The following is a 23,612-nucleotide window of genomic DNA, read 5'->3' as shown; positions in this document are numbered from 1 at the left end:
CTTACTTCATCTGTCTAATATGCATTTGCTAAAAACACATTTTCTTTAAATGAATTAGTATTGTATTATCCTTCAATGCTATCCTTGGTTTTGTTCTTTAGATTCGTTTCAGTTTCCAGTGGGAATATCATTATATACATACTGCACACCCAAATCTAACTTATTTCATTCAGTATGCATCATGAACTAAAAAAATTAACCTTAATCCTGATTTCACTTTTTGTTTAAGAGTAGGAAGGAAAAAATACTTCTGTAGAAACCAAAGCACTTGCTTGGAGGAGAGGCAGGGAATAGAGTTTTAATATCAGAATTGGGCACTGAAATATTGATTTAATAAAACTGTATGATCTTAGTGTTGGTTGTGGAGAGTAGTAGATGCCCATGTTTGAAATCAGGATTCATAGTTAATCATCATAAGAAAAAGATTTATCACTTCATGAGCTCTAGGAAAAACTGTTTTGTTTTCCAAACATCTAAATTGCTCGGCTGTTTTATATGTTAAACCCAATTCTAACTTAAAAGATCATTAGAAGAATTTTCAAAGTTATTGTCTTTAGGAACTGTCCCTAGACTGATAGTAGTTCATATTCTCAACTGCAGCTCTTGTTTGTTTGTTTGTTTTTCTAAGAAAATACATTTAGAACATGAGACATGTCCCCCATGTATGCTAGTGAACTGAAATCCCAGGGTGGCTAATGTGCTTCAGAATACAGCTTAAAAATACTATCTTAGGAAATAATGACCAGGTTAAAGTAAAAGTTTTCTCCATCACCTTTTTATACCACATTACACGGGCTGCATACAAAACACTTTCAGAGAGAAATAAAAGCCAACGTGATGCAGGATTTTATTGAATGATCTGTACCTGCTGCTGAATTGAAAAGTTTGTTATAAGGACTACTCTCTTGGTCCTCAGAACCAACTTGACTTAAGCTGACCTGGCATACATCAGTGGCATTTTCCTTCTGAAAACTGCCTTTCCTCAAAATGCATTATACTTTTTCTCAGTGTAGCTACTGTGGTACAGCAAACCTGGTTAGACAGAATCCAGCTCTGAAGTTACACGTTGCTTGACCCATTTGAAATCATAATGTTTAAAAAAAAATACACTGTCCAGAGCTATGGAACAATCTTTCATCTTATTCATTTGGAAGCTGATTTCCCAACAGGAAGGCATATAGGGATCAGATCACACCAGTCTGGGTCGGAAAATGAGTGGTGTAACTGCACATAGTGCAGTAGCTTGAGAACATTCTCTAGCTATGAAGACCAAAGAGATGCATGTGACACTAGTGCCTTTACAAGACTAGTTATCCAAAATATCTTTCTACTGATCATAACAAGCTGTATTGACTCACCTGTTGGGAATTAATAAGACAGTGTTTGGTGAATGTTATGTTCCCAAATCAAGGTTTAGCTACCCATGGATAGCAAGTAGTGGAAAAGGAAGTTCGTAAGATGGAAAAATTCCTACTTTAAATAAGAGAGAGAGCAAGTTTTTAAAAACAGAAAGTTTCTAAAGACTTTCTAGTCTTTCTAAAGACTACTGTGGACCCAAGGTCTCTATGCAGGTAAAAAAAAAAGCAAAAATATTTGTTTAACAAAAAGGAGGGAAAGGAGGATAGGCAGCTGCTTAGTCCTCCCACTCTGAATCTCACAGTGGAGCTAAAGTTGAGATAAGAGTCTGGTGCTTCTCTTCATGGGAGACTTCATGACTATAAGATGGAAGTTCACAAAGATATTAGCGTTTACTAAGTCAAGTCATACTTGTCAATAGCTTCTCTTCCTAGATATTTAAAGTTCAAGTGCTTGTTTGCTTTAGTTAAGTGCTCTGAAGTGCCTTAAAAAGCGTTGGCCCTTTATATAAACAAATAGAGAAACTCACTGATAGACTTCCCAGTCAGAGTGTGTTACCTAATATTTGGATATCCTTGTTTGGGTCTGAAAAGGACTTCCACTTGTAACTTCTAACACATGTGAGTCTTTGTTAATGGAATACTATATTAAGTTATATTATTTGATTATAGACATTGACTATGCTGAAACACAGTTTCTCTCTCATGCACAGCTATGAGGAAATAGAGGGGAGTCAGTAGCTCAGAAACTTTATTATCCAGAACTTAAATATAACTTGAGAGAAAGAATGAGCTGGAAACCTGATTTCCTTTTGGAATATTTGCAGGAGAGAATTATTACTTATCACTTCTCCCAAATGTTACTTCCTCCTACTCAGCTGTGCTAACTCAGGAATCTCTTTTAGGGCTGAGAGTCGGGCAACCAAATTTATACACATTCTCAAAGCATGAGAAAAATCTGTTCACATATGTATAACCACTCACAGAAATAAAGGAGACTATCAACACTAATTGGTGGTGAAGTTGAAGACTGAGAAGGTATTTACATGCTTCCTCACTTCTCCACAGTGTTCCCTCTCAGTATTGTTGAGCTTCCTTCCCAGTTGCCCTCATGGTAACACTTGTATTATCACGACTTCACTCTTCTGGAGAAATGTCCTTTAACTGAATGATACTATTGTGATACTGAAAGTCAAGAAATGGCATAAAATTGTGTATTGAAGGTTAGCAGAAGTCAGCAGGATGCATCTTCTTTTATACATAAAGAAACAAGCATTACTTGGAAGAATCAGTGGACATACCTTTTCTAGTAAGGTCAAGGCAGTTGGCTCCAGAAGGAAAACTGTCTGAATACTATCAACAGCTACCCCCAAGTGCACCATAATGTCTGCACTCCAATGTAGCTGGGTGCTATCTCAAAACTAAAAACTTATGCTTCATTAAAAATTTTAGTCTGCATTTGTTTTCTCTTTATCTTCCCCATGTACTGTCTGAGAGATTCAAGGGATGTCATAAGCAGGTGAATTTAGAGCTGTTGCTAATTTAAACTGCATTTAATAAAACACAAGTTTGAGATATCTTGCAAATCAGTGAATGTGGCAGAGTTTGAAGATTGCTTTTGTCAAGTTTGATTAGCTCAAAGAGGAACCTTTTCTAAATATTGGTTGTGAGATTAATCAGGCAATGTAAGACCTTGAATTATTCCTCATTGCAGGAAAACAACGTAATGTATTATCTCGTTGGATGACTTGGAGGATGTAACTTTTGAGGATTTAAAATTGTTCTAAAGATTGGACCCCAGACTGTTCTTCTTTAAGCTGATTTGTAATTTTCCATATTATACTTCACTTTCTATAACATATTGCCATATTACAAGCTGATAGTACCAACATCATTACATTGAAGGATGTTCTCATTATTGACTCCATTCCCAATTAATTATAAGTTTGTCATGTTTTAATGAGTAGGATTAAACTTTCAGATTCCAAATATATGCCTTGCATTGCTTGCTTAGAAACTTTCTAAAGGAGATGGTTAAACTTCTATTCCCCTGCACTCACTTAAAGAAAAATACTCCTTAGGCACATTTAAAATATGGTGTTTCCCATATTTACAAACACTTGTAGAAAAGCTTTAGTAGCTCTGTGCTCTGCAGCATAGCTTTGAAATTTGGGAAAAAGCTTTCCTGTCTTTCCTGTCCTTCTCTGTCACAAACAGTTGCTGTGTTCACTAAAATAAAGCCTTGTGTAGCCATGCATTATGCCCTGTAAAATACAGGGGAGCAGAAGGAATAATACTGAAATGTTTCAAGTGCACCTAATTTTCACTGGGTGTGCTCTTTACTCATTTTTAATGAATTTCTTCATCCTATTATAGCCTCTTTTTTTCCTTCCCCTCAAAAGGAATGGTACTTTGTACTCTTAATTAAATGCCCTGTCCTTTAAATTGTGGTGTATTTGCAGCAAAGCTGCTGCTACTGACATCTTTCAGGTTCAGGTTTGGTTCAATGCAGTTCTTGAGGACATCTGCCAGGAGGCTTCCTCTTCAAAGTTCACTGTGCATTGATAGACAGTGTTTATTCATTGTATTTCCTAGCAGAAGCTTTATGTTCATCTGTCTTTTGTACAACCTAACACCTTGCTTGCTAGTACAAATGAAATTATTTCTAGGAGTGCTTATTCTTTTGCTTATTTGCCTGAAAAATATAGAAACAGAATGGATCCATTCTAGCCCTGCTATTGCTCAGCTGTTCTACTAATTTCAGTATGGCTGTGGTTTATTTTTTTCCCCAGTCTGTCAATAATAATTATATCCCTGTGAATATTTAGCACAAAATCAGTTTGGATTCTCTCCTTTCAGTAGATGAGTGTCACAATGTGGGTGGGTACTGGTGTCATGACTGCATAAATCTCAGCAGGTTCTTACTAGAGAAAGAACCTTAACAAACAGAAAATCTTTCATTAAATGTGTTTTCCATTACATGTTTAGTCTGTATCAAATTAAAACAGTAACCTTGCAATTTGAATAGCAATGTCAAATGATATTAGAGTTTGGCTAGTAACGTGACTCTGATTTGAAGCACGTTGGCTTAGCACACCCCTCACCAGGTAGAAATCCAAAGTCCTGGTAAACACAGGGCAGCAACCTACAACCCAGGCCATTTCTCATGACCTGTTACAACCAATAGAATGTGTCTACATTTGGATATTCAGGTTTTGACAGGATGTGGCCACTCTTGCTCACATACCAGATGGCTTTCCACGTACCATCACCTGTCCTAGTGCTTCTTCACCCCACTGACAGAGTTGTATCTAGAGCTGTTGTGATGGTTGACCAGTTGCTTTCTGCATGTGACCACCATAATCATCACACATAGCTTTATTTAGGAAGCCCACATGTGTATTCCTGTTGCAAATGTCTCATTTGTGTGCAATGATTTTATATGATGATATTCTATGGTGCTGACATTCTGCAGCCTAATAATAGAGTTAAACCTCTGTAAAACCCACTTGACTGCAAGATCAGGGTTTGTACGTCTGAATTTCTATAAACTCCTCTTTGGAGAAACATCTACAACTCAGTTGTGGCTTTGCACTTCTTGAAAGCAATTCAGTAATCTCATGCATGGCAATGGAAGTTTTATACTACATGTCCCCATCAGCCATCCTCACGTACATTTTCTACATGTATCATTATTATAATCAGCATCTGTCTTTTGAATGATGATTTATTCGTCTCTAGGTCTCTGTCCCTTTATACAATACTAGATCTAAAATTACATCTGTCTAGAGAGAAAGGCATGATCTCAAAGATTTAATACTGGTTTCAAAATTTTATTGCCAATAACTAAATGTGAAATTGCTTTAAATTAAACACTAATTATTTAGAATGAAGTAGGAAAGAGTTAAAAAAAAAATAAAGAAAAAAATCCCTTTTGCAGGCAAACTGGATCCACTCCTTCCAACAAAGATGTTGCAGAAGGTTTCAATTGTATGAATAAATGTATTTCTTTTAACACTTTTGTTGTTTAAAATGCTATTGTTTCATCTGTGGTGTGAGGAGATGTGCTAACCTTGTCAATGTGGGTGCAGCAGAGCAGAAATGATAACTGTATATACTCGTTTTTTTAAACAAAAATACAGAGTGAGTGAGTATGTGTGTGTGTGTGTGTGTGTGTGTGACAGAGAGAGAGAGAGAAAGAGACAACTTATTTAAATCCTGAATACAGTCAGACCTCATATGCATTGTTAAAAAAAAGCCCTAAAGAATTGCATATGGATTAGGGGGATGAATATTCTATTATTTCAGTCTGTTCTGCTGATCTTCTTATTGTGACTTTGCGCTTCAGAAATCTGCCAGGAATTTGGCTTTGCTGTACTAGGCAGTAATTTTAAATGTGTATCAAGCACTTGATAGTGTATGATTTGCGTGCTGTTGCATTCCCATTCCCTAAATTTTCCACCAATTTATTACTTTTTTCATACTGTTTTAATATTTCAGGATGATGAATATATACAGCATCATTAAAGGTAAATAAAAAATGCATGAAATTAAAAAATGGAATATTAGATGTTTCTTTGCTGTAATCCCTAGGTCCAATAGGAATGAAATGTCTCTGTTCTGTCAAGTAATCCCTAAACATGATTAGGGACCTTGTAGTTTCCACATAGCCCACATAATATTTGTATCATATAAGCCTATTTATGTAAGGTTTGAGTAAAAGTTGTTATTAGAAGACCTATAAACCTATTTTACAATTCAAAAAGATATGCTTGCCTCTTAATCTCTCTACTTTTATTATTTTCCTGGAGATGGCAATACGTCCTTAATTCATTTTTCTGAATTTTGTTACATATTTTGGGTACTTGCATCATGCATTTAACGATCCCAAGGAAATATATTTTTGAGACAGAGGATGGTGTTCAACAGTTCATCTACTTGGATAGCTTCTCTTTAAATCCACATTGGAAGTGAGGTGCACTTCTTTCTAGGTCTCTTATTCAACATCTGGGTTTGATCTGAATTGGAGGTTAGGAGATACAGAGATTGTTTTTGTGATTTTGTGCAAGGGGCAGTGGAAAGAGAGAGGGGGAATCAATGTTCTCTGTTTTAAATTGTGTGGTAATATATTGTCAGTGATAAAGGCACTTCTGGCAACAGCACAAAATTTTACAGATCAGCTTTTGTTTTGACCAGGCAATAGCAATGTTCTAAGGAGGAAAAGCTAGAAAGAAGGAAAATGGGGAAAAGTTTTGAATGACAAAAGAATAAGACTGGAAGACAAACAGCTGTTTCTTGTGGCACAATTGTGTCAGGGATGTAACAGCCCTGTGCTTCCCATTCCCTGCTTCAGCTTTTTGCCTGGACAGCAGAGATGCTTGCAGTCCCATCTTCTATGTTGTTAGGCTGAATTCAGTAGTGTTCAGAAATACTGAAGTTCCATAAAGATGAACACATATAAAACCAGTAACATATATTTCTATAGTTTGAGCAGTTATTCATTAAGAAAATATTTTCAAATTGGTCAAGCTGTGGCAATTCTGTACCTCCCATAAGGAAATTTGAGATTATATTAACCTTGGGCTATCTACTCAAAAAAACCTGTGGAAATACACCTGTAATGCTTTCACACTGCACTGAAATGTTACTCTTATTTCATTTTTGGCAGTTAGGGTGGCATTTGAGCAATAGCTCTTTTGTTGTATTTATGAACCGAGAGCAGCAAAACTGCTCACTGCTGAGCCCAGGGATCCTTTTCCAGGAAAACTGAGATCAATAACTGTTATTAAGTCTTCATTTATAGGGAATGTTAAATGACCACAAAATCCTGATGTTCATAAATTAATTAGCTGTGCTTAAAACTAGGCTGTCTGCCCCCCACCCCCAACCTACCACAGTCAGAACTTTTGATCTTTGCTATCATTTTTGATCTTTGCTATAATTTAGAAGTCTCTTTCTGTTATTACAATTTCTTTTTAACTGGAGAATACTGTATTACAGCTGTGCCAGTCAGTTAAAGGAAAGTGCCAGCTGCCTCCTAGCTAGCATTGGAAGGTTGGAATGGGATGATGATACACGAGACTCATTTTATGATCCTAAGAAGGAATTACAATTATTACTGCAATTGTTTTTTTGATACTCAACAAGAAGGCAAATGCACACCCCAGCCAGAGCAAAAAATAACCCAGAAAACTGAAAAATTAATGTCTCCTACTCAGATGCATTGTCAGATGCCTTTATTCCCTCAGTGTAAGTGGAAAAGAAGGATTTGGAAAAAGGGAGATCTTAATTTAACAAAATAATATTATGCTTTCGATCCTTAAAAGGAATGAATTATTTGGGTACTTAGCAGTATAATGTCTTTGAATAATGCTGGTACTTAAGATAGAAAAAATGATATTGTGAATGTGCTGTGTTTGCCTCTTATGATTTTTTCACCAATTTGGCATTTATGGGAAGCAATATCATTGTTGCAAAGTTTCCAAATTGCCTTTTACACAAATCCGCAGAAATTAAATCTCCTCCTTGTTATGAAAATGAAGCGATGTCTTGAGACACTGGTATATTAGCACAAATCTGTGGAGACAAGAAGCCCAATTCTGCTTGCAGTTATTATGTCCACTTTTAATAGCTCCAAGAAGCTGTTAGGTATAGTCTGTCGCATGATAAAATAAATAAGCATATGCTTAAGTATAGCATGTGAGGAGTAGCAGCGAAGTCTCCCAGGACCATGTGTGCTTAAAGTTAAGTCCATGCCCGACTGCTTCCCGGGTGAAGAATTTAGCCCACGATGTGGAGTAGTGTGTGATGCAGGAATAATGGCAAATTATGTAAATAGGGAGCCTTCGGAGACAACATCACAAATCGATTTCAGGCTCAAAGAAAACAACACGAATACAAATTGGCGTAGGCCACGTGAAGATTCCAGGGGACAGCGTGCTGGGTGGTGCAGTGCAGACTGGGGTAGTTGTGGAGTTGTCTTCTGCTGGTGTTGCTCCAGCTTTTATTCAGAGTAGCTTCAAAAAGGCCGTGTCTTTTGTCTAAGAGGTGGGAACCTCTTAGAGGTGGGAACCGTAGTAATACAGTACCCGTAGTATTACCACCAAAAAAAAAACCCCATGCATTTAGTAGAAACATTTTGAATGCAATGCTGACCTCTGACCCAAGGTGCCAGGTGAGAGCTGTGCCTGGCAGGTGAGCATTTTGCTGGGTCCTCCCTAAAAACCTGCTCAGCTGTAGCTGCCCACCAATAATGAATAAATAAATAAAACCGGTAACTTGGTTGGTGTCAGCAGTGCTGCCTTGGGGAGCAATGTGTGTCTGTCTGAGGGACTTTTGCCTTGTTACTGAGGGAATGAATGACAAATGCAGTCGTAACATCCCAGACCCTTCCCCCATCACCTAGGACCACATGGCTCAATAGGTATTAGACAGGTACGTAATGCTAATAGGTATTAGCATAAGGGGGGAGACCAGTTCCTGGACAGTCCAGATGACTGGCATTGCTTCCAGGCCAGCTACCATTTGGCAGGGTATGACACAGAATTATTTTAATTCATTTAATATCAGAACCATAATAGGTTTTCATAACTGAGTTTAAATTATCTAGGAATACTCTACATGAATCATAGAATGGTTAGGATTGGAAGGGACCTTAAAGACCATCAAGATCCAAGCCCCCTGCATGGGCAGGGAAACCTCCCACTAGATCAGGTTGCACAAAGCCTCATCCAACCTGGCCTTAAGCACTGTCACAGAGGGTGCATCAACAATCTCACTAGGCAACCAATTCCAGTATCTTACTACCCTCATGGTGAAGAATTTCTCCCTGATATCTAACCTCAATCTACCATCTTTCAGTTTAAAACCATTACCCCTTGTCCTGTCACTACCCTCTCTTGTGAAAAGTTCCTCCTCAGCTTTCCTGTCGGCCTCCTTCATGTACAGAAAAGCCACTATAACGTGTCCCCAGAACCTTACCTTCTCTTCCTCTTCTCTTCCTCTTCTCTTCCTCTTCTCTTCCTCTTCTCTTCCCCTTCTCTTCCCCTTCTCTTCCCCTTCTCTTCCCCTTCTCTTCCCCTTCTCTTCCCTTCTTCCTTCTTCCCTCTCTTCCCCTTCTCTTCCCCTTCTCTTCCCCTTCTCTTCCCCTTCTCTTCCCTTCCTTTCCCCTTCTCTTCCCCTTCTCTTCCCCTCTCCTTCCCCTTCTCTTCCCCTTCTCTTCCCCTTCTCTCACCCTTCTCTTCCCCTTCTCTTCCCCTCTTCTTCCCCTTCTCTTCCCCTTCTCTTCCCCCTCTCTTCCCCTCTCTTCCCCTTCTCTTCCCCTTCTCTCCCCTTCTCTTCCTCCCTTCTCTCCTTCTCTTCCCCCTTCTCTTCCCCTTCTCTTCCCTTCTCTTCCCCTTCTCTTCCCCTTCTCTTCCCCCTTCTCTTTCCCCTTCTCTTCCCCTTCTCTTCCCCTTCTCTCCCCTTCTCTTCCCCTTCTCTTCCCCTTCTCTTCCCCTTCTCTTCCCCTTCTCTTCCCCTTCTCTTCCCCTTCTCTTCCTCTTCTCTTCCCCTTCTCTTCCTCTTCTCTTCCCCTTCTCTTCCTCTTCTCTTCCCCTTCTCTTCCTCTTCTCTTCAATGAATAACTCCAACTGTCTTGGCCTGTTGCTGAGAGAGTGATACTTTTAAATTAATTGACAAAATTAAGGCAAGACTAAAGCAAGTGATTGTTTTTTCACAAATGTAAAGCATGATTGTTTTTTCACAAATATGAATGAATCTAATAGACAGAGAAAGAAAAGATGGTTCAAATTTTAAGACCTGGGAGCTGATTTTCCTACATCAGATGTTTAATGGGATGCTTAATTTGATTACTTCTCCTAAAACTACTGACAATAATCAAGCCACTGACTAACTACACATAGTCAAGACCTCTGCATGCATATACCTCTTGATTTAAATGTACAAATAACAAGCCATTAATGCAGCTGGTTGACTGCAAAGAACAATTTGCTGTTCAAAGTGGGAACTCCAGAGATTTAGGGGTCATTACTTACCTATGTTTGAGCATTATTTCACTATATTTTTGGAAGTGAATCTAGACAGACATGCAAATCTGTGTAAATAAAAGCTTTTCAACTTAAATTGTAGAAGGTTCTTCATAACTATAGCTAGCAGAGCAAGATTAGGTGCTCTTTATTAATGAGAATTCATCTCTATATTAAAACCAAAATATTAACTTTTGGGTAGCCTAAGGGTCCCATTAGGCAGGTTTATATTTCCATATTAAAAAAATAAATCATGAAAAATGTTTAAATGGAAGGATGAGGGTAGCTGCCAGCAATCCCAGGCACTGCATACTTTCTTAGAACTGAACATGTTTCTGTGTGAAGAGTCAGCACTCACTATTGGCACCCTTTTCTTTTCAAGTTTTTTTTTCTAAATCAGACCTAATGTATATGAATGCCATTAGAATATTGGACTGAGATTCTTGAAAATAGTGGTGCTTCCTCATTATTTTGACTGTTGTATTTCTAAAGTACTGAATTATCAATTACATTGTCTTTCTGTTTCCTATCATACAGATACAAAAACTAAAATTAAGGATGTTTTCCACACAGGCCCTTGTACCACTCCTTCTACTACAGGCAAACTTTTGCTGTTTCATCATTGTAATCTTTACAATGCAACTGATAGACATTATTCCTGTTTTAATGACTCCCAAATAATGTCATATTTAAGTGAAATGTAGTTTGCCTCAGCAAGGGTCTTTAAATTTATGAGCATTTTTGCCCCATATCCTACTGTAATGTGACAAATATTATTTGCATTTTTCCTGTTTTCTTGAATACTTTTAAACACCAATTTTTAGGAATCTTCAGATTGCTTCTGAACATATCTGAATGCATTTTTAGCTATCACCAAGCTTTAAAATAGGAATCCTTTTTTTAGCTTATCTTTATTAAACACCTGTAAAAATCAGTGGTATTTCTTTCTTCTTGTAAAGCTTTCTTCCTTTAACAAATGCTGGAATTGCTGCACAGTTTATTCTAGTGTGGGCTTTGCTTCTTGGCAGTAATGGGCAGTAAATGGTCTGGTAATGTATATGCCATACAGACAGACATTTACATGCCTGAATGAAGTGGATAGTAATGTAATGCGTCTGATCCTTAATCAATTAACATTGGAACTTTTAGGCAACTTTTAGAAAACATTATCCAGAACAAAATCCTAGAAATGGATCATTCTGTGCAAATGATCATGCTTGCAATAAACCTGTGATCTAAAGACTAGGTGGCCAGGAATGACCACTATTATCAAATATTCAGTTTGTAGTTTTAGATTTTGTTACTAGGGGTTTTTTTGTGGTGCTTGGTGTATGTGGAAGTGTTTGGGGGGGGGGGGGGTTTTAAATTGGTACTTATTTTAGAAGAAATTTACAATCCAGCACCTTTATAGCCTAAAGGTGGACTAGCAGCTTAATTTTGCTGATCTTTGACAGTGCAGTGCAGTGCTTTCACAAAGTTCTTTGTCTTGGCTGAGTTAAGATTTCTGTTTTCATTTGATGCTCTTTTTTGTTTGTTTGTTTTTCTTAAAGAATGAAAAATATCTGTTTATTTTGAGGGCAATGTTTCCTGTGTTGAATCAAATAAAAAAATCACTTTAAAAAAACCCGACAACTCTCTAACACTTGCAGAAATCAGTGAGAAGGTTTCTTTGTTGTTATGCTGCAGAAATAACTTGTGTTTTGGCAGTCCAAAGTCCCAAACAAATACCCTATAAAGAATTTTGCAAGTGAAACCGAATTCTCTAAAACAGGATTGCGGTCACTCACTGGTCTTCATTTGAGCACTGTGCTAGAAGCTGGTTAAAATTAAACCTTTTTAATGGACTAATAAGGAAAGGTGGGAGTAGAAACAAGAAAAAGATGACAAAAGTAAATATGCTCATAAATAAGGAAATGACATGTTTGCTTTTGTGGCCTTTGATCAAGCACAGGAGTTTATTTTCAAAGGACCTTGCAAGATGCCTGGGAAGGGACCAACCATCCAGCGTAATTGGAAAGGGGGAAGGTCTGTAGCACGCCAGCTGCTGCTACTTCTGCCTCTCTGATAAGATTGTAAGAGTTGCCAATATCAGTATTCAGTCTTGTAGTGTGTCAGGGCGCTTTCATGTGAACTGAACTGAACTGTCTGTGTGCACTCCCTTCTACTCTCCTTCCCGATGCTCGCCGTCTCATTGAAGTCAGGGGAGAGGAAAAAAAGATTTGAGGATCGCCCAATTTGTTCTGACATAAAGAGATGTTTAGCTCTGTGAAAGGTGGTGGAGGCAGAGTGCCTGACTGACATTTCAACAGGCTGTCTGCTGGGAATGCTTACTTCATGTCCCTTCATATTCCTGCTGTGTCCTGCGTGAGTGCTCTTGTCTAATCTTCACAGCAAGAACACCAAGAGTCCCCTGGGCTTTGGTGCTCAACACCTTGTTAGATGGGGCGTACCATGCTGTAGCTCCTGCTTTTGCACTTGCTTTTGCTCTGATGTTTCAGGCTTGTTTCAAGTCCAAATAATTAATTTTTTTCAAGGCACTTGCTAAAATAACAGGGTGTATCTCCGAGCTGCCTTGGTCCTCTCTTGGCAGTGCTAAATTTGAGTAATACCAGGTGGAAAGACGTGGAGGGAAAGCAAATAAAAAACCCCAGCAAGTGAAAGATTTAAGCAGCATTCTGTGCTTTTGTTTTTAAATGAAGATGCATTGACCTGCTTTGGCTGGTTTAGAAAACAGACAAGAGAAAATACTCATTGAACAACCAACGGGAAGTATAACACATTGATAATAAAGGTAAGACAGTGTCTGATCAGGAGTGCCAGACTCCCTACCAGGGGCTGCAGGGAAGTTTAGTTGTTGAGGATTTGTTTGCTTTTATGATTCCAAACACGTTGTGATGCATTCTGGCATGCCACATCGTGTTACATCATGTCGGGTCAGCTCGTGATGCTGAACAGCACTAAGAACATGAATTAATGAGAGCTAATGCTCACCTTTTATTGCAGGAGCATTACCAGGTACCTTGTTAGCTACAGTTCCTATCTGGATTCAGTCATCCTAAAGCAGAGCTTTACATGAAAGAGCTTTATATGTATTGTTTTTAAGAGAAATGTTATTTTTCATTAGCCTTCTCAAAATACATTAATTGATGAATGTAATTTAATCCCTCTTAAACCACTAAAAATAATCTGTGTACTGCACTCACAGTCCTCTTTTGCATTTTTTAAAGGCACTTTTTTTCTGCAAGTGTATTATTGCTGGTGACAAAACCCAGAATGGTACCATCCCCTCTGCTTTCTGCAGCTCTGGGGTCCCAGTATACTATTATTCCATAAACACAAGACATGGATTCTGCAGCACATATGAATGCTTGCCACTGTTCACATTTCCCCTGGACTTCATTTTTTTCTTAAATATCTTTTAAGACGCATCTCATCCTGAGGTGGATTCATGTGTCTCACCAAGTAAGAGATTTCCACCATTAGCTCATATTCTTCAGACAAACTTTTCAGACTTGAGTGCCTGAAGCTGAACCCTCCTAAAATGTAAGGACAGCTTTTAAAAAAACACTGCTCATGAATAGCTGCCTGGTTTCCTTCAGCCAGTGGGATATCTAGTTGCACCTTCTATTTCCTAGGGATTTTCAAGAACTGCTTTTCCTGCAATAGACCGAACACCTAGATGTTAAAACAATTTTTTCTTCATTTCTGTAGCACCCATGGCCTGGAAGAGCTAAATTGATGTTAGTGTTTGGTCACAATTAGAAGATGTAGTAGAGATGCTGTAGAGGTTTCACCTCAGGGTCCAGGCTATTCAGAAGAGGAAATTCCACTTCTCAGAAATGAAAATAATCAGGGAATTGGCTGCTAGGTTTTTGCTGAAGGTAAGGGTGGAATGAAATCAGAAAGCATTAAAAAATGGTTTGGTGAATCTTGGACATTCAAGAAAAGACTCTCAGATCTCTTATTATCCAGCATGACTAATGAAGTAGCAGATATAAATGATGCCTGGATCATATTTATGTAAAAGCTGCTGTCATGCCTCATTCCCATTTCAGTGTGTCTGTATTCATTTTGCCTGTGAGCTGCAGTCAGCACAAGCAATCATTAGCATCCCTTAAGATACATACAAGGGAATCACAGTGTGTTACATGTTCATTGAGAGAACATTATGGGTGTACTCTGCACATGTAGCCTGATTCTGCCAACTACTGAGATTATAGCTTATGTATGTACCATGCAAATTTGTAGGAGAAAAGACTTTGGAGGATGCCCAGGTGGATGGAGGGACATCTCATCATGGGGCTTTGGAAAAGAGGATACCAAGCAAATAGTGGCAATTATGCCCATTTTAGTTGCTCGGGTATCCCAAACTCCTGCAGTTGTTTTACTACAAAGAAGCATGTTGGCAAAACATCTCCATCTCTCAGGCTGTGCTCCAGCAGTTTGTGATATGTGTCTAATTTAAACATGTGAATAATCCACAAGATGCTCAGGGACAAGTTGTGTAGTGTTACTCGTGTTTAGTGATTTAGTGGATTAAATGCTAAGTAAAATCTGTTTGTTCGCCAGCAAGTAGGTAGATGGTAACTGCAAGGTGTTCAAAAGTGCACAGAGGCAAATGTGGTTTTGTGCACATGCCTACAGGCTTTCTCTCTTCCTGTTTGCTTTTTGGTGCACACACATATTATTGTATAGTATTTCATCTATATGAAGAATTGCAGTGTTTTGTAAAACTTGTCCATATAAGTGCAGCAGGGACAACAGCCTGTGCTGTTAGCTCAGGTTGATTGTTTCCAAACAGCTGATTGCAGAAGTGACCATTAATTTAACAGAAGTTACATTTATTTAAAAATTGACTTAAAAGACAGTAAATGACTCGATGATTCATTAAATCAATTTAAGAATTGACTTAACATACAGTAAGTGACCCATTATATTAAGCTGTAGAGAGACACCCAATAAAAAGAAGAAAAAAAACCACAAACAAACAAACTTGACAGGAAGTTATCCTTTAGTATCCTGATTTATTTTTATTAAGAATAAAAAGGTATCATTACCAAAAGGGGATGCAAGGACATCTAAGTATTAAGAAATACTCAGGTAGCAAAAGCACAACCATAAAACAAGGTGCCAAGCATCATGTAAGTATTTTCCTGATTTGTGTATCCGTAAATGAACTTTACAATAATGATTTAGAGGAGATGCTTAGTTGTGTACCTGGATATTATTAATGTACTAGAATTAAGTAACTGTTTTATATATCCCTAGATTTGTTGGACATAATGTCCTTATGTTAAACAGTTTTCTGTGGTATTTAAAAATCGACATTTCAAAAAGTGGAATAGCATAATGAAATGTAAACTGAAAACAGGAATGAGTTAATTAGACTAATGATCCCTTGACTCCTTTATTAGCCAGCTCTTTAGAAATCGGGATTAGCTTTGTTTTCTCTGTTGAATAAAGACAGAAAGGATGATGTTGATTCTAGTAAATGACAGCACCAGAAGAAATTAGTGTTTTTCTGTTCGTTATAGGTTTCATAATTTAAGATAAAAATTTAGCCTTCCTGCATGCATACTCAATTTTATAATCCTTTGAATTTAGATCAGGTTGGAAGAGAGGAATCAGGAAAATAGTCCAGGGGTGCCTACTGATTTCATATAATGATTTTAAAGGGGATCCATCCTATGTAATTTCTGGACTTGAAACTTTATGATTCTTCATGTGAACATGGAGTAGACTGGATTTGAATTTAAATGAAGTCTTTTGAAAAGGCAAACTTGTCAACTTTTTGATCTAGGTTTTGAACACTTAATTTCTCCTCTCTATGGGAGAGTGATTTACACATCTCTCTTGCTTTTAAGGGCTATCAAGAAGCATGAGAATTATCTGTATAGTGTTTCAAACCAAGCATGCACAGAGGAGCAAATTGTTTTTATAATAAATAGCAGGATGCGTAAGTCAGCAGCTGTTAGTGGAACAACATCATTAAAAGTTCCAGCAATTCCAGACCTTGTTCTTTGCAGTTGCTCAGGCCAAGCAAAACCTTAGATAAAGTGCTGAATTATAGTCAGGAAAAAGAGAACTGGAATTTAAACTGGTAGGAACTAGGGACGATTCCTTAAGCTGATTTCTGCCTTACATTCTTCTCATGTGATCATGCGTGGAGTGGAGCTGGGTTGAAAGAGGGCAGAACAGGAGCTGCTGACAGCTGGATTTTAAGTTCAAATGCTTTCTGGTAGATGTTTATCCTTCAAAATATTGAGTTCCTCAGCTTCCCTCAAAACCTAGAGGTGTAGAAAGCACCCAAAACCATTCAGGATCAACTCTTTAATGCATACCTGAGGAATGCAAAATTCATCACACAAATAAGGTGATCAAAAGGAGGTAGCAGCAGCCGAGTTATTAAGGATTTTACTCTTAAGCAGGGTTTGTTTTCTATCCCACATACCACCCTCATTAAACTTTCTTTGAGCAGTACACTACAGCAGAAGTAACACCATCATTTGTTGGTACTTCAAGCTTTTCTGGAGGATGCTTTTGAAGATGTTTGTTGGAGCAGTTTGGAGTTGGCAGGGTGGCACCTGGCACACTGGGGCTATTAAAAGTACTCTCATCCTTTTTGGAAAAGGAGCATCCCAAACTGATTGAATTGTTTCCTAAGTGCTATGAGATGCCTTTCTGGTGTGAGATTTGCTTGATGCTTAATGCTCCAGGTGGAGGGTGCAGCCCACGTATCATACATGGAAGAGTTGAGCATTGCTTGTAGTCCAACACTGTGTCTGACCTTGCAGCTCAGTATTAATTTGAAGTAGTGGAATTAAAATTTTCCATTCTTTTGCATTGTCATGCCTCACAGTGATAAGCACAAAGAAATGTAAATAAAAAAGACCTATTTCACAACCCTAGCTACAACCTTTTTGTTTTATGACAAAAGACAGTTAATTAGCATACTAGCAGTAAGCAGCCTTCCCAAACTCCTGCTAATTATGTATTCTGTTGACCGTGACTCCAGTCATAAGGTAATTGGCTTGCAGCAACATGACATTTCAAATCATCTCTTGAAATTACATCAAAAAGCCAGCCTGTTTTGTTTTGATAGGGGAACAATCAATTTGATAAGTGGTAACACAGCTCATTGTTTCACATTAATTAGACTAATTGCAGCATGTTAGCCTCTGAAATAGACAGAACTTGGAGAAGACAAAGGCTCTGGCCTTTAGCATGCAGTGCATGTGGTGGTTCCACTTGCTTGCACATACTGTAGGCAGAAAACAGAGTTGTTAGGATTCAGTCTTGCAGGAGATGGAGTGTTAACAGTGGTTTGATGTGTTGTGCTTAATCCACTGGCTTTCAATTATAAGATTCAGGTTTAAAAAAAAAGACAACACCAAAAACGGAGAGAGGAGGGGGCAAGTCATTTAGTGATTTCAATGTTGTTGCTGCTAAAGTTTTTGGTGGTCTTTGGTTTTCAGTCTCTTGAAAGAAGTGGAGATCTGGCTGCAGGATCTCGAAGGTGTTTGTAGACTCTATGGTCTTTCTTTAAGAAGGCTTCACTTCCACTGTTGGTTTTCTTGCCTATTCCCACTAATATTTATTTCATAGTGTACCTTAGCTGAGCTATTTTTATTTTCACTTAAGGACAGAGTACTAAAGAAAAAACCAAACAACTTAGTGGGTGGATTACTGAAGGCAGATAGTAGAGATGTATAACCCACCCACGCGTTTCTAATTTAGAGCATCTTTGTCTGCTATTGACATCACTCTGTGATGATTCTTATGATCAAGCTATGTCACCTGTAGATTGACATGACCACATGGATTTTGCTTGTGACTTAATTGAAATGTAAGCCAAAGTTTTAAGAGATAAAAAGTTTAAGGGGTTATCTCAGTCCACAGGCTAGGCTGTTCACGGCTTGGTACAGTGCTTCTTGCACGTCAAACCCAACATCAGGCCAGTGGATATGTAGAGGGTGTGTTCTTCAGCCAGTACCTTGCTAATATATTTGATAAATGGGATCATAGTTAGCAACAGCTCCAGGTCTGAAGAGCATCAGAGACCAGATTCCAAAACTGTGTGAATGCTGATGAAATCATATACAAGGGCAACTCTGACTTCACTTCTACAGCTCTACCTAGGTCCAAACTGAAACACCACCAGAGCATTTTACCTCTTGTAATTATTCAGCAAAAGTATCCTCAGTTTAAAAAAGAAAAAGAGAATAAAGAGAAACGGAGAGATTGAAGGTGGGGGACATTGTTAATAGTCACATAATTGCTTACATTGTAACTATTCAGTTGCTCTATGGAAAATGAAATTTTTTTTTCAAGTGAGGAAAGGAGATTTAGGCATCCAGGTGTTTCTGCTGGGCACAGATTTTGCTTATAGATATTTTTTTTTTCTGTTACTTCCCCAGTTATTGACTAGTTAGTAAAGCCTTTGGGACAGATTTTGTTAAATTTGCCTGTAGTCTATGTTTGGAAAACTGTAATTTCATTTAAATCAAGTAATTTGTTCCAACAGCTTAACATTATCATCCTTGGTGGAGGCTATATTTTTATTAGTTTTGCTTGTGCTTTATGTTGGCCCCTTAGCAAATTGTCATAAACTCTGTTTTAAATCCAGTTACCAGTGACTTCATGCTGCTGATTTATTTCTATCATTTACTGGCAAGAATACATTTTTAAAAATGTATTCTAAGCAATTCATTCCTTTCCATCTTCTCTCTTCTGTGTTTCCCCTTGCTCTCCTCCTCCATCAACATTTAAATCGCCTTTCATTCAGCTTAAAATTATGCCCGGATTAGCAATGTAACCACCCTAATGTGCAGCTCTTACTAAAAACTCCGGGGTTTATACAGGAGGTGAATTGGAAAGAAGCAGAAGATTGAAGCCTTTTAGCATTCAGCTTAAGTGCTGGTTCCACTTGCCTGAGCACAAGCTGGAAACGGCGTTGTTAGGATGCAGCCTGCACCCTCGCTGTCACCGCTGCTCCCGCTGTAGTCAGGTTCCTGCTTGGAGCAGAGCAAATCTTTGCTCAGTTAAGCGAGCGTCAGTCACAGGCAGGCTTGGCTGCCAGCCCAGGGTTGTTAGACTTTTCCATACTACACCTGAATTAGATATTGAGGAGACGTAGCTACTTAAACAGTCGAGAAGCACTAGATATTAAAAAAAAAAAAAACACAACAAAAAACCAAAAAAACAAACCAACAACAGGAAAAAAAACCAAAAAAACAAAAAGCAAAAAAACCCCATTGTCACGGGAATGACAGAATAATTTTGAGAGTATGACTTACACTCAGAGTGCTTACTTGAAAGGCATGCAATAAGGAACCTGTTTTGCCTGCTCAGTGACAGATCTTGTGTGATCTTGTTTAAATACATTTCTCTCTTTTCTTGAAGTCCAAGACTAGAAGGTAATGCTGGCTTCCAAGGGAGGAACAGGGACACAGGCAAATCATAGCTTAGCAAGCTGAAACACATTGATATCATCCTGCTAGGTGCTGAGCTCTTTCAAAGACACTAAATTACTGGTTTGGGCACTCAGCTACTTGAAGGATTTTGCTTTTAAGTTGCTTGGTTATTATCCAGTCAAACAAAATCGACAGGATCTTCTTATAGTGGAAAAGGAATAATGAGAAATAAAGTTGCAAAGCTCTGAGTTGCATGAAGACGCTGGCAGTGGGTATTCTGCACAGATAGTAAAGGAAATCAGGGACAGGGTAAAAAGATAAAATAGGAATAGTTTTTAATAGGAATTGCTGGCAGAGCTATTAATCACACAAGTCTTTGAGCTGTAAGGGTTTCATGAGTGGAGCTAATACAAAAGAAGAGAGATACTTCGCCTGTATCTTGAAATATACTGTTAAAAACAACAAGCAAAATTAAAGGCAGATAATGTCTGAACAGATTAATGGCATGTAATAATAATAATTAAAAACAAAACAACAAACTCAGGGACAAATCCCAAGTATTTTCAGAAATCTGAATCCCCATCCGTGACTTTTGTATAGCCTTTTAATAATGAATTTTGTAAGTTACTACTCTTGTTATACAGTCTAAGCTCTGAGCTCTGACTCCGATCTCGTTTACAGTACAAATAAATTAACATTTCTGATGTTTCTCTAGCTGTATGCTTGCAACTGTGACCAGAACATGGACTCCGCTAGCCTGTGGGTTTCTTAGCAGGAAATACCACAGTGGCTCTGAAGCAGGCTAGAAAAGGAGGATAAAAATGCATTTTTCCATTGCTGCCTATGGTAGGCCACTGTCTGCTCTTTGCAGACTAAGAGACTAAACAGGAGCTTGGCGAAGGCAGAGGCTTTTTGTCTGAAAAGAAGAATCAAGAATGAGTGAATATAAGGAGGACTTCAAACATAACTTGTATTATCAAATTTCTTTTCAAAATCTACATCATCATAATCTTCAAAATTATGTCATTATTATACCTGATTTAGGGCAAACTGAACACAGGTTTAGTTCTTTGCGCTGGTGAATATTTGTTTCCTTAGATGGGATGATAATAATAAAAAAATAATAAAAAACCTTTTTCTTGCCACTTCTATGACGTTCCATCCCTAATGCTCAATTGTAGATGTTTAATAAGAGCAAACAAACCTTAATTCTGCTCTGACCTGGACATGTGAAACAACCAGGGTTTTCAGTGAAGCCTTCATAAACTATAAATCAGTGTAAAATTTAGCTCGTATTGCATTCTCATTGGAAAAGGGTTATATGATAATTTATGTTGAGCTGATCATAACTAAGCACCTCATAGTAGTGTCCTTCAAAAATTTTTAATCAAGATTGTCTTTCTCTCTCCACCTCTCTTGGTGCAATTTCAAGAGGCTTATTTGCATGTCAATCTGCACGTTACTGAAGTTACTCCTCTGAAGCAAGAACAACATCTTGGCTGCATACGTGTTTTATAGCAGCATAATGTCAGGTGACTCTTCACATTTATTTCTGATTTGCACGACTGGAATCGTCAGGCCCTTAACTCTCTTAAGCCCTGTAAACAAAGGTATTTCCTAGTGGCTGTCAGGTCTGTTTTCCAAATCTTCTTGTGCATCGTAGTGACTGTGCAATGAGCAATGTGGGGGAAGAAATTGCTGATCCTATGAAAATCACTGAGGTGGTCCGAGTTTTACTTCTAAATGTCAAAAAAGTGTTTTTAATTATGTTTTATGTGTACTTTTAGTTGCATGTTTTCTCTTGAGGTTTTTCCCATTTGTCATTTGGTGAACAGCAAGGGTCCTACAAAGAGGTGTCTTGGGCAGCAAATACCAGGAGAGACCTTTCCAGGGAAAACTTGCCAAAAGCTCTTTACATCAAGGACTGTCTTATGTTACAATACTTGTGCAATCTCTAATATGGTGGGGTTCTGCACTGAGAGCATAGTTGCTCCATAATTGGTAATAATGAACAGTTTCTCACCAAAATATGTATAATCAAGACGAAGAGGGTGGGGAGAGGTGTGCTGGTAAGAGTGGGTGTGTGGATTTCTCATGCAGGTTGTTTTCTTTTTCATAATTAAAGGCTTATATTATGAAGTTACACATGGGTGGACTCCTGGTAGAATCCTGGAAAGGATAAACAAGTTTGAAACTGATTTTGAATGGATATTGAAGGCAAAGATTATGAGCTATGACCAGAGAAGTTTGACTCCAGAAGCCCAGCAGAGCATATTTTTAGTTTGACTAAAGCATTAAGTTCTCCACGTGTCAAGTTTGACAGCCAAGATGTAAGTAGTTTTCATGCCGTGGTGAGGCTTTGGATTTGAAGGTGGGAGATTTGGGATTTGTGGAGGAGTGACTGAAGTGAAGGAGTAGGAAACCCAAGGTACAGAAAACATACAAACAGCAGTAGCTGTAGATACAGCAGATGTGGTGAACTAAGGGAAGCTAACTGATGTGGGGGGATTGTGAAGATCCTACTAGATCCTACTAAATAAGCAGTCACTACCAGGCTTAATGTTTCATAAGTCTAATAAAATTAATGGAGATATTGCCATAAACCACTCCTTCCTCTCTCTCATCCTTTACTCTAGATGTAATTTTTTTTTCCTGCCAGTAAACATTTTAAGTTGAGGCTGAGGTATTTCCAAATTATCTTTTCCTTCCCACCAGTTCTTTCTGGCTATGTTCCAAAGAGGAACATAGCAGATGACAGGTTTTCATTGGTCACTTAATTGTGTATGTCCATTGGTTTTTATTACTTCCAAATTCATATTTTTATGTGCTTAGGGGCTTTTGTGACAAGGTGCTAATGGGTTCCTGGCTGGGCAGGCACCTGTGTCAGAAAGTGTTTCATTGTGTCCCTTATTTTTTCCAGCTCTGACTACTTCTATTAGCTTGCACATATACTGCTATTGGAACCTCTGATGTGTTTTTGTTTGTAGTGTTGGGTTTGCTTTTTTTTTTTTTTTTGGGGGGGGGTGGGTGAGGGGGACATATAATCTGCATGTACAAAGCAAGCTATTATTCTCATGTATGAAAGAAGCTATTATTCTTGCGAAAGAGAGAGAAAATGGGAGTTTCAAATGAGAACTCTCCTTGTACACATGCCTGAGACACAAGGAATCTTGGAGATATGGAACTATTTAGACCACTGAACTGTCCAGGGATTTTCAGCATATGATCTGGGAAGTTCTGTAACGTGGGCTGTGGGTAGCTGGTAGGTGTCCTGCTGCTGGAAAATCTCATTTCCAACTGTTAGGCTGCATGAAATGATAGGTAACAGTATGCTTTCCTAGGAAAGTGCTGTCAAAGAAGTTCTTGTAGCCTTGGGATTGTGAAATTATGAGAAATTGTGTCTGCAGCTTTAAAAGAGAAGTAAAGCATCCACAAAGTGGTTTCTGTAATCAACTGTAATCTATGCTACAAAGACCTTAAGTCCCCTCAAGATATTCTTTCTAAACTTGTGTGCTAGTATCTTCTGCATCTGAAAAAAGACCAGCTTTCCTTGCTGGAATTTTCTCTAATATAAATTAATTGTTGATGGCCTTTGTTGTTGGCCAAAATGTTTATGCATTTTGGGAGATAATATTGGTTCTTCTTTTATGTCTGTGCAATAATTTAGCATGTTATTCCAGTCCAAATCTAGATAAAATTTGTTGCAGATTTTGGCCATCTTAGCACTACCAGCGAGTAAATTCAGTCAACAACAGTATGCTGTCTCTTGTTCTAAGGTGCAGTGCCCATAACATCACTCTCATCAGCTCTCTTAATGG

At 38.2% G+C, this 23,612-nt stretch overlaps 1 protein-coding gene across 18 annotated transcripts in view; it reads left to right on the top strand.

Moving 5' to 3' along the window:
* ESRRG (estrogen related receptor gamma) overlaps nt 1-23,612 on the top strand; it is a 401,340-nt gene that overhangs the window by 170,782 nt on the left and 206,946 nt on the right. Inside the window, exon 1 of one of the 18 annotated variants that reach the window (XM_030448169.1) lies at nt 21,992-22,124. The exons of the other annotated variants lie outside the window; for them this stretch is intronic. Coding sequence (XP_030304029.1) covers nt 22,123-22,124 — 2 coding nt within the window. The 5' untranslated portion in view covers nt 21,992-22,122. Of the gene's footprint in view, nt 1-21,991; nt 22,125-23,612 lie in introns of those variants that run through there. 18 annotated transcript variants of the gene reach the window in all.

Source organism: Calypte anna, chromosome 3 (assembly GCF_003957555.1).
Source record: "Calypte anna isolate BGI_N300 chromosome 3, bCalAnn1_v1.p, whole genome shotgun sequence".
Classification (NCBI taxonomy): Eukaryota; Metazoa; Chordata; class Aves; order Apodiformes; family Trochilidae; genus Calypte; species Calypte anna.
The sequence above is the reverse complement of the archived record's forward strand: the minus strand, read 5'-3'. Positions and strand labels throughout refer to the sequence as shown.